General features: G+C 39.9%; 1 protein-coding gene across 1 annotated transcript; it reads right to left on the bottom strand.

The window, feature by feature from the left end:
- Positions 1 to 3,126: 3,126 nt before the first annotated feature.
- LOC146181537 (uncharacterized) lies at positions 3,127 to 8,793 on the bottom strand. The gene is made up of 3 exons (XM_084577897.1): positions 8,694 to 8,793; positions 6,490 to 6,718; positions 3,127 to 3,358 (listed from the first exon to the last, which is right to left on the bottom strand). The coding sequence occupies exons 1-3, from the start codon at positions 8,747 to 8,749 to the stop codon at positions 3,245 to 3,247; spliced, it is 399 nt and encodes a 132-aa protein (XP_084434023.1). The 5' UTR covers positions 8,750 to 8,793; the 3' UTR covers positions 3,127 to 3,244.
- Positions 8,794 to 11,703: the final 2,910 nt, after the last annotated feature.

Here is an 11,703-nt window from a genome sequence, read left to right as displayed (position 1 = left end):
GCGAAAAATCTTAGGCCTGAAAAAAGTACAAAAAAAGCAGTTTGGTATTTTTCATGCATATATATTCCCCTATCTGTAAGTGGTGAATAATTTGTACTGCTGACAATTCACAAAGAGCTCTGCGTTATGACTTGGTTCTGACCATGTTTCGTTTGGCTTGTAAGGTTTAGCGTCCCAAAGCGAATAAGGCTGCGACGGACGCCGCCGTGTCCAACTCCGAAAATGTTGAGCACCTGGGATCTTTTAACTGTACTGAAACCCCCCATTACATCAACGCCTTGCTTTTTCGCTCCATTGAAACGCTGCTCCCGCTGCCGGGACGCTGGGATTTGATCCCGCCTCCTTGATATCAGCATTTAGGTGCTGTAATAGCCAAGCCATTGAGGATGCGAGAATGTGCCGTTATATTTAATCAGATAATATTACAGTTCTTGTACTTCATGTTGATAAGCCAAATCCATTCTATTTTTTCATTTTGGAAGTTTCCACAATGTTGCAGAAATTTTGAGTTCATAAAATATTTTACCACTTCGAATTACTTTGATAACTTCATTTGTTTGGTATAAAAGCTTCACTTCACTTGTTATATGAAATAAAAATGTTCAAAACTTAAACATTTTAAAGGCGAGTGGTTCAAAGGGGTCAAAATGTTCACAATTAAACGCCTACGCGTGATGATACTTAAAAATGAAGAATGTGTAGTTCAATAACTGATTGCTTTAAATAATAGACAAATGCGAAAAATGCGTTCAACATTGTAAAAGGATTCAGAATTTCAAGCGACGTTTCTTCATGCTAAGCATTGCTGTATAAGGAAGAGAATGAAAATAAAAATGGATTTATAGAAAATAAAAAGGGTAATGTAACAATAATTTAAGTATAAAACAAATAATATGAAAGAATACAAAATAAAAAGAACTACATCGCTCGTACCATTAATAGCAGACTAAAGAGAGATGTAAAAATCAGCAAAACACTGCCTTTTTGATTCTTGGCTCAGCATTGCTACATTGTCTTATCAACATCTCTTCAAAATTATGGACTGAATTGAGCAGCTGGTGTTCTTTAAATACCTGCCAGCAGGCCTACCATTTTACAAAAAGGCACGGCTCATGGTATATTTTGCTTGCTTCCGACGATGTCTAAATAAAGCTGCATTGCAAACCTTTTTTCAAAATATTGTTAAAGATACGTTCCTTCTTTTCCTTACTCCCTATTTGTGTCAAACGAAGAGTGCAACGCGATTAAAACCTTGCTTTTCGCGCATTTGAAGTCAGTGTTCTAAGAGGCGTTCGCAGTAGCGTCTTATGGCGCATTCGGTTGGGGGGACTAGAGCAGGGGCGCCGAGCATTGCAGAGCAGTACAGGAGCGCACCGAGCGAGGGTGCAATTGTCCTGCCACGGGAACGCTTTCTGCGTGTTGAGGGCAGCGCGCCACTACCACGTGACTGTAGTTCTCTTCCAAGCAATCTCCGCCTTCCTGCAGTGGCGGTAGTTGCAACCCGAGCAAAGGCCAACGCTCCGTGAAGAACCGCTTGTTTTGTATGCCTTTTTTTCTCACAGCGCGGCGATCTGCCTTCTTTGGCCCTTTCGACGCAAGAAGCGACTCTGAAACATGCATGCTCTACCTGAGCAATGCTTTCCGCTCGTTGAGCGCCGACGGGTTTGCAGCTGCCATTTTGAACGTGGCTGACTCAAGAGAAAAAAAAGAGATAGCGCGGATGTGACGCTTTATGCTATGTGACTTCCTCTACACTCGCTTTAGACGAGAGAGCAGCCGGGAGTGCACTTGAGTGCTCTCAGCCGAGAAAATGCCCTCCTCCTCTACTATTTGAAACCAGTGATTCTACTCTAGCTCTCCCATTGGAGGGCACCCGCTTGTCTGAGAGCGCTTTCAAAGTGCTCTCGAGTGCATCTGCTCTCCTACTCGAATTAGCCATTAGAAATGCATCCTGTGGATGCGAGCTTTTTTCTACTTCTTTATGTCGATCGATGAGGTGGACAACGCAATTCGCTACTTCTATTATATAAGCAAGGCAAAAAGGAAGTTGTGGTTGGTCTCTGCAAAACGCCACGGTTGGTTTGCACTGTGGAGGTAACCGGACACACTATGCTCGCTCAGGAACTAGAACTTCAGGGCCTCGGCATCATTCAAAAACAAGAATAGCTAAAGCAAGAACACAGGAAGGGTTTTCTAATGTAAATGAGCGAGATGAAGGCAATGAATATGCACAACCTGCGTCTAAATGTTATGAGAAAGCAAACAGAATTTAATGCAATTTCTGAAGAATGTTGTTACTTTGCCCATCAGAAGATTTTCGCAATACTCTTTTGATTAGGACAAAAATCTCCTGGACAGTTTAATAAATGGTTTGCTAGTGTCAAATGAGTTTGAGGAAAAAGGCTGCGCCTTGCAGCATTTAAAAAATTTATAGTTTTTAAGTTGTGATAAACCATATTTCAAGATTCAATCATTTCTCATGAAAGAAATATCCTCGAGTAAGTATTCTAGTTCAGTTAATAGTACTTATAATAAGTAACATTGCAGTAAAAATTTGTGCTCGTAGTGAGAAGGTTGTCTTTATATTGGCCTTTCTAAATGTTTGGATAAGAAGTTTACTAATTCCCTAACAACATACGTGATCAGCAGTTTTCGGTAATATTGAAAGTACTTGGCACTCGGCCATTCATAAACGATGTAAGCAAGTTTCATGTTTTTGTCCCAACACAGATGGGGATTCATTGAAGCATCCTCAACCGCTCCTGACGGTGTGCCATCCCCGTTTCATCATTATCATCATCAACCTGACTATACCCACAGCAGGGCGAAGGCCTCTCCCATAATTCTCCAATTAACTCGGTTCTGTGCCAGCTGCATCCATTTGACCCCAGCGAACTTCTTAACCTCAGCCGCCCACCTAACTTTCTGCCGCCCCCTGATACGCTTCAATGCGCCTTTAATTTGCGAGCGTACTCTATCCGCGTAATGAAAGCTTCTCACTATTGTATCCTATCTATGATGACATATGAGGAAACAGCGTGCTCTATATATATTATAAGCATTCTAGAGAAGTATTTTTATGTAAGTGCCTACAACAGCAAGCTCGGGCGCTGCTGCACGGACATATTTATTTCTTGCAGACGTGGTTATTTTATTATGTGTTAGTAAACATGTGTTTTGACCAGTTCGACTTTGTTGGCTTTCTGACATCGTGTCGATGCATGGCACGTACTGACCAGCCAAATTAGTTGTACGCCATGCACTGAAGTCGACCTTGAGGGTCTGGAGTTCTGAAAGGGGAGACTCCGCACTTGCACGCTAGACCACATGACTCTCCAAGTTTCTGTCCGAAGCCGCACTAGAAAGAAGAAAAGGGAAACAGTTAATATATTGTCAATACCTTGAGCCCAATGAGAGTTCAAAATGTTGCTGCTGAATTCAATGAAATTCTGGGTTCAATGAATGATAAACGTGTTGTTAAAGACCTGTGCACGTTGTTTGCTATGTTATATAAAGAATCAGTTATGCGCCCCTCAAACAGGTTTCAGCAGATTTACTTCCCCAAGGTGGAAAGTACCGCACCGTCCACAGTTAAACTGAACATTAGGTCGCTTTGCTGCCGCACTTTACAAAGCTCTCTCAATAGAACCAGCGACAAGCAATTATACAAAGTGCGTGCGCAGTATGCACGGCCGACTGCTCTTCGCGAGCATGCACCTGAGGCTATCCTTTCTTATTAGTGGTGAGCGGCAGCGCTTTACAAAGTATGTGCACCCCGTGATCTTATGCTCCCTTTAACAGTGGACGGTAGTGTACATCAATTACCTCATTGTCGCGAAATCGGCGCACGTTTTTAAAGCTGTCGCGGAGCGAGTTAACCGTGGTTGCTAACTGCGCAGGTGTTTCTAGAACCATAAAGAAGCCTCCTGTGTTTACTAGTGGAGAGCGTGTAGCTTTCCGCGGTAAAAGTATTAACCTCTCTAAGCCCTGTAAAACTGCGGATACGAGGAGACGCAGAAGGCTTGGGTACATTGCAGAACGTCCTTCCGCGCGAGACGAATGGGGACTCACAGCTCAGAGGGAGGGAAATGAGATAATTGCGCTTTAAATTTTGCACATCTCAGAGCGTATGGCTTAGCGCGCCTGGAACACGAGGCCAGGAACTGAAACTGAAATTCACTGCTACTGAGGAATGAGGAGCGTTGTGATTAATGCAGGGCGTCCAACCTAAACTTACTTACACCAAATAGAGTAATTGCTAGAATACCTTTTGAACCGCTTGTCTGCCAGATACCTGTATTTAAATACAGCCTAGTTGCAATCAAGATGAAATTATAGTGAGGAGGGAACGCGAAGGGAATATAACTGATATGGGGTAAATGCAACGAACTCATGTATGAAGATTACCCGTCAGAATGACATGAAAGTTCCGAGAAATGTGCAGTTGTGTTTACCTCCCACTTATTATCTTAGCATATTATTAAGTATTTACCTAGACCCAGTTTTGCCCAAACATTTCCGAGATCGTGCTATCTTAAATTACGAAGCAAGATATTTGTAGACAACCTTGATGATGGGCGACGGGAATATTTTAGGCTGGCAGAAAAAATATTTATACCAGTTCACATTCAGCCTAAAACAATTAAGCATGTTCTATGAAAGCCCAGAGCCACATGCAGAAAAATAATGCTTTAACAGGAGAAAAGTGTCCTGTTTGGCCTAATTTCATCTTCAAAGCAAAATCAAGTAAAGTTCGAAATTAATGAAGCAGCAAAAGAAACAGTATGTTCAATGCGGGTCAATGTGGTAGATTCGTGCCAACTAGCACAAATGGTCACCATGTTAAACAGATTGAATTTGCTTAGTTCCGAGCCGCAAAATTGAAGTGAAGTCCTATCGGTTCATTTTTATGTATTTGTATTTCTTGTAAGATGAATGACAGAAGCTATTTACGAGGAATCATGAGTTATTTTCATTTTTGCGGGCTTAAAATTGCTTTAGTAGTCATTCCCTAATATTCTTAGATATTCTACTGCAGAAACCATGTCAAAATGTCTCAAACCACCGCACACTATATGAAACTTGGAACTGGACAAGTGTAATGAGCCCAACAACTGCTGTTAAAGAATATAAGATATTCTAGGTCACCATGCATAAGTGTGCGGTTCCTAATAGTACTAGAGGCCTTGGCATTTAGAAAACTTGCATCGGTTTGTACATACTAGTACCTCCGCGAGACTGTAGTGTAAAATGCTACCGGCCTACTATTACGCAAACGTAATGACAGTGTTTCAGCCTAGTAGGTGGGCTTGCTTTATGCGAGCATACCTGTCATGAACGTATGCATTCAGCACATTGTATAATGGAAAAAATCGCAGTCAATTAGCGTAGTTACTCAGATGCGTTGTTTCAGGGCTAGCACTTCCGATCCCTACTATGCTGTCCTCGCAGGCTAAAGTTTGTCTAAGAAAATCTACGTTTAAAGGCCAGCGCATATCAAGGCGCGGACATGTATACAAGCTGCTGCACGATGTGGAGAGCGGCGCGGAAGCTAGGTATAAGGAACTCCACGCGTACACGCTTGCACGCAGTGAATATCTAGAGATGACTGACGGGAGGGGAGAGAGGCAGAAGCTGAGGGTGCGTGAGTGACACATGACCGCTTACTCATGAGTAACACACTCTAGTAGAACACTGCAGGATGACAAGTGCAACAGGTTCACCAATGATATCAATTCTCTCTCATTGGCACCATCTGGGCAGCCATCCCACCGCCCCATTATCTATAAAGCGTGTGTTGTCACCGCATCTTTCTGGTTCAGCTTCAAGGGCAGAGATCATTTCTCCAAAGTAGGCGAAATACATGATTGCTGATACTACTGCAACACACTAAATAGTTTGGCAGTTGAATAATATAAATGGCGGAAACAATATGCTGCCCGCTGCTTGAGATAAAGGCACTAACAATGGGCACTGTATCCTGGAGCCACTAGAACTAAGAGGAGGTCACATTTGCTGCTCAACTAAGCTAGTTTGAAACTCGTCATTTGCTCTTTGCCAGAAATCAGATGGCGTGGTCTCTGTGATTTGCATAGGTTTGCTTGAAACATGCAGCCTCGTTCTAGCACAATTTCCTTCAGTTGCCTCATACTCTATTACAGTATATTTCATATACTCTCATTGTAGCATATTAGTTTTTGTTTTGTGTTGCTTCAACTTGTCAAAATCGGTAATACGTGGATAGGAAGGAGCAGATCAATGAAATCATTTTGAAATAAAGTTGTAGAACGGAGCACTTCCAATCATAGCGCGCTACAAGAGATCGCTTAAGTTATACTCCGAACCCTGCCATCTGTTGATAATAAATTCACAAGTCATTGGCTAGTGCGGAATGGCGGTTTGATTTTTGTGAATGAACTCAATGAATTTTGATTTTACTGACAGCTGTTCTCATCCACTATTGGCGACATGATTCTTAACAATGCTTACCAGCCCAATACAATGAGACTGTGCAGGCCGTGGCCTTCCTGGTGCTTGTCCAAAACCCTGTCCATTTCCGAATCCTTGGCCGTGTATCCCAGCTCCAGGTCTTTGTCCCTGCATCCCTGGTCTATGTCTTTGTCCTTGCACCATTGGTCCAAGTCTTTGTCCTTGTACAAATGCTTGTCCTACTTCAGCTACTGGCCGGGGTCTAATAGAACCACTTGGAATTTGGCCCCTAAAATTTAAACGTGTGTTCGATATTTGTTAGATATATGGGTGGATAGATCTCGGGGATTTGTAATTTAACGTCGGCGTAAGGGAATGTCGTCCGCACAAAGCATGTGCGATAAATATAAGGGAGGTTATAGCAAAACACAAAATAGTAAAAGTGGCGTTGTGTCCGGGATAATGCGCTCTAGTAACACCACGAGTAGGATAGTTAGTTCTACAGTATTGTTTCATTCAAGAATGCTTGATAGTTAGCAAAGTTTTCATATTAATTTTCTAACTGCCAGTTCGTAAATAAATTCTCATTGGATGTATTTTACATGATCTCGTAAAAAGCTTTACACAACTATGTAACTACAAACTGTCCACGACAACTGCAAAATGAAAGAAAAGCCTCCGTTCAAAACATTACTTCAGGGTGAAACACGGGCTGTGGAAATTCGCATATTCACAGAAAGAGAGCCATACAACTGTACTTCATGGTGTTCCTATCTTATAAGATCTGTAATTAAAAGAGTGGCAGAGATGGTGAAAGCCTGCACCGATTTTTTCTAGCTACTTATGAGATTTACAGCGTTACGTGAACGTTTTTATTGTACGTAAAAGGTTAACAAAACACGAATACGACTTGGAATATTGTTATCATGCAAATAATTTGTACCATATCAAGTTATTCCATATCCAAATATGTTCCAGAAACAATGATACTGCAGCAGAATGAGTCAACACGCCTCCCAACAGTCTTATGCTAGTGTTACTGTCTAGGCCACTACCCCTTCTTCAAAGTTTTAGTATTAAGAGTTGTGGCTGCGTATGTCTGGAAGGATTTCATCCAATTTTATCATATTTGACGCAATAGTGCACGTTATTGCACGACACAGCGGCACTGCACGTCTGCAGCGGGGAACAGTATTGCTTATTGCTAGAATGCCGAAATTTTATTTCAGAAATAAGCAAGGTTAGATATGTCTTTATTTTATGTACAAGCATAACTTCGTTATTGCTAGAAAATATAAAGCTAAGGACAGGTGTCGAAAAGAAAAAAAAAAGGGCTTCGAATAGGGAAAAATTTAAGTACAGGCTAAATAGTGAATCAGCAGAAAGCTGAATGTCTATATTTCAGCCGATAAAGCAAAACGTCCACACCAACAAAACAGAATGATCGCCAATTTCTTAGTAAATAGTTTAAAAGGTGTTTATTATGTGTGGAATATAGAAACAAATTGGCATGCTGCGAATATCTATGCACATATGCTTGAACACAAGCACCACTGTAATAATGAAAATGAAAGCATGTCATATACTCGAAACATTTAGCCAGGCGTTCTAAAATAAAAAAATATACACAAACTATATCAGTTCGAAGAAATATTTGAAATGTTTGGTACAAACCTTTTTAGAAAAATTGACAAGCATACAAGTTTGCTTTTCGTGTTTTTCAAACTTCTCCCGTCAACAAAGCAGCGTGTGCATTCACAGCGCTTTTTAGCATCTAAGATATATAATATACTGAAGGTGCTTTCAATGTGGTAGCCAAATTTTTTTCTTGGTACGGAAATTAGGATGTACGGGTAAGGTAGGTATGCACTCGAGAATATTAGAGGGCAGTTGTCAATTGAAAAACTGCCTAAATCTCGTGACTAGCGATAAAATATCAAGCCTGATTATTCCAACAAATAAAGTTTATAATTTTTATTCATGCAAAAAAAGGCTAGTATGCAATTTTAGAGTTATTTTACACCGCTACGGGTATTCTGGTCGTCATAAGGCCTTCTTTGAGGATGTTACTAACTAGCGAATATCTACTATTGATTTAGACTATATCAAGTTTATTGCAATTTAACTCAGAAGCGATATATGTTAGTAAGCGTCAGTTATCAAAATAATCCTACATATTGTTCACCAGCATGACACAAGGCAGCTACGATTGCTATCGCACCAACTTATAGAGGATTTGCCGACGGATAACAATTCATACTTACTCTGAGGTCATAACCAGCGCGAAGACTATAAACGCGATGAGAATCGACAACTTCATCTCATGCACTGGAGTTTAGCTCAGGTGCGCCAGCTAGAATGCCAATTTATCGGTTAGGAGTGTAGGTATTTATACTACACGAGCCCGCATTTTGAAGCTGCTCTCGCAATTAGGGCTTCTCTTTAAATTATTATTTCATTTCCTTATAATGAAGTCAAGTTGCTCTAAAAGGAAAATAAATAAATTACAAAAGAAACTATATGTATTAGAGCAACTCTGGCACCAGCAATTTACACATTTCTCCGGATATGCAAGTAGTACAGAAAGCACTGTATTTGACTTTAAAATTCAACATTTTATATGCGAAATTTAGGTTAACAAAATCCTACTAACTTCAAGTGCTTTATAAATCTGGCAAAATTCGCATGAAAACTGTCCATACGAAAAGTTGTTTCTAAAGTTTAAATGTGGCATTATGTATTGAGGACGCAAAAATGCAAAAGAAATAGTCCAATTTTACGCGGTTACAGACAAACCTTATAATTTGTTTTGAGCATGGTGCACCTACGCAATAGAATATAAAATTAACAGCATTTTTGTGCAGATGGTTTACGACAAAGCAGGAAGCCTCTAGGTTGCCATCAGATACGTGACTTTACTTTTTGTCAAGTGGAAGCTGTCACTAAATAGTTCCCGTTGTGCCTCGCACAGAGGTTTATATTAAAGAAATGCCAAAACAGAAATTTGTGTGGCTCGCTTTCTTGCACGCTGCGAGATATTTTAATTTTATTCGTTCCAAAGCAGTGAATAAATTTCCAGCTGGTGTTTCACAAGGAGCTCTGCGAAGTTTGTCTTAAATTTGCTATGTCTGGTTTCATTTGTGATGTTTAACGTATGAAATAGAACCATGCTATGAGAGGGACCATGTGGAAAATTTCAAAACCTGAACTATTTGTTTCTTCGAACTGTACTGGCATCACATATTAAGCCTGGTACTTGCTGTTCGCCTCTATGCAATAGCTGTCCCATAGGCTGAGGTTAGTTTCAATGTCGTTGGTTTTAGCAGCCGCGTGGCGTAACAAATGAACAAACATGTTGGAAAGTCTGTGCCCTTTATGTTGTTATTGATATTAAAATTGCTATTAAAAGAGAAATTGCACTTCCTGTGGATACATAAAATTTATTTTATTTTATATGCTGCCAATTTCACACCACAGCAGAACTTTTCACTTATAAAACGTTTAACTTTTTGGGTAGTATTGTCACAAGGTCATTTGTCAGGACGTCTTAATGAAAAAAAATGTGCCCATTGATATGTGAGCCTCCATGGAAGCAATACCGGCATGGTTGCTAAGATGCTTAGGAATTTTATGTTGAGACTCTTGTATCTAAGTGGAATGCGAAATAATGTGTAGAGCAAGAATTATGTATGCGAATATCCTTAACTGAGCATACTGATAGTGTGATCCTATCAGGATTTCAAAATGTCAACAATGGCGTCACATTGATATTAGAGATAGCCACTAAGATTATGTTTATCGCAAACCCGGCCGCGTCGCAATACAAAGGCTGGTGGTGGTTGGATTTGGTGTGGTGCGAGCTTATTAATAGGTATATAACGTCTTATAGGTGTGGGTTGTATATAAAATTGTTTTCTTTTTCTGATGAATTAGCTTTAAAAACAGATTGTCTGCTGCCCCTGCCTGCATCACTATGTCAGACTCTAAATCCATCCGGCATACATTTGCTTTAACCACATGCAGATTCAGAATGCACAATGTATGCGGTGCTATCTGGTGGGGACAGCACTTCTCCATCTGCTGAAACGAATCTCCCAGGTGTGAAATAGGCCCGAGCAAAATAGATCGAAATGGTGTCCTCGCTTTATGTTGCCTACCGCGCCGGCAATTCTAGACGAATGCGTAGAGGATGAAAGATCACCAGTACGGAGCAAGAAATGGAGATGGTGATGAGATTGGTTTTGTCTACTGAAGACACTGTTTAATACAAGCGAGACGTTGAAAAGGTCTCTGCAAACCCATCTTGAGCTGAAATATTGTTTGCAAATGTTTCGGCTTGAATATCTTGTTTGTAGAATCATTTCAGCATTTTCGAGCAGGAAGAAATAATCATCAATTTTAGAAGCCAGAGTGCTATGAATTCCATGGAAATAAGACAATCCGCATATATTAACGTAACGAAAACTCATTAATCTGAAGCAGAGTTTGACCTATAGAATATTTATTTTTATATCTCTCATTATCTCTTGAAATCAACGCTTACTGTTTTAATAAAAAATCTTCATTACCCTTCAAACAATTCATAAATTAACCACCATCTTTCTGTAATAAACGGAAACATGCTTTGAAAACAATTATTATCCAGTATCCCAATTTACTATTTTTGTGTTTATCTTGGGTATGATGGTAGCAAAGGGACAGAGCAGGAACAAGTTTAAAAAGCTTAACTGAATCGCCTTCAGCCACAGACAAATGATGAGCTAGCACCCCTTTAATATAAAAGCTTTACAAATATTTAATTGCTATCATTTTAATACATTACTTCGGGGGCGCAGATATAGCATGACGCTTTTCCAGGAGAATGTGCCGAATACATATAAACACAATCATATATATATATATATATTATAAAGTAGACTGACATACTTCAAATCATTACAAGGGTTTACATAACAGGTTTTAAGCGTGTATCAGTCTACTTTATAATAATATAACTTCTGGTTCATAGCGCTTTCTTCAAAACTGCTATATATGTATATGTATATATATATATTACAATTACAATTACAAGATTTACAATTCGAGAAATCAGTGGGAAATGTTGCTTTGACTTTGTACACTCTCTACGGTCGATAATATTATGACCATGCTCAGTGCTGTAACTTCAACAAGGTTTTTAAATTATTTATTCACTATTGCTGTTTGAAACGCAGTTCACAAAAGTTGCATATTTTTCTTGCACTTCGGTCTTATTTTTAAGTGATAACCAAAGCT

Source organism: Amblyomma maculatum, chromosome 8, assembly GCF_055883805.1.
Source record: "Amblyomma maculatum isolate TAMU_Amacu chromosome 8, ASM5588380v1, whole genome shotgun sequence".
NCBI lineage: Eukaryota > Metazoa > Arthropoda > Arachnida > Ixodida > Ixodidae > Amblyomma > Amblyomma maculatum.
This window is presented reverse-complemented; position numbering and strand designations above follow the sequence as displayed.

Bases quoted from the DNA above. Each gene is read 5' to 3' on its own strand.
- LOC146181537 (XM_084577897.1), bottom strand. From the start codon at position 8,749: ATGAAGTTGTCGATTCTCATCGCGTTTATAGTCTTCGCGCTGGTTATG. The intron at 6,719-8,693 runs GTAAGTATGAAT...TTTAAATTTTAG, and splicing joins GCGCTGGTTATGACCTCAGA to GGGCCAAATTCCAAGTGGTT. The intron at 3,359-6,489 runs GTAAGCATTGTT...TCTTCTTTCTAG, and splicing joins AGTCTCATTGTATTGGGCTG to TGCGGCTTCGGACAGAAACT.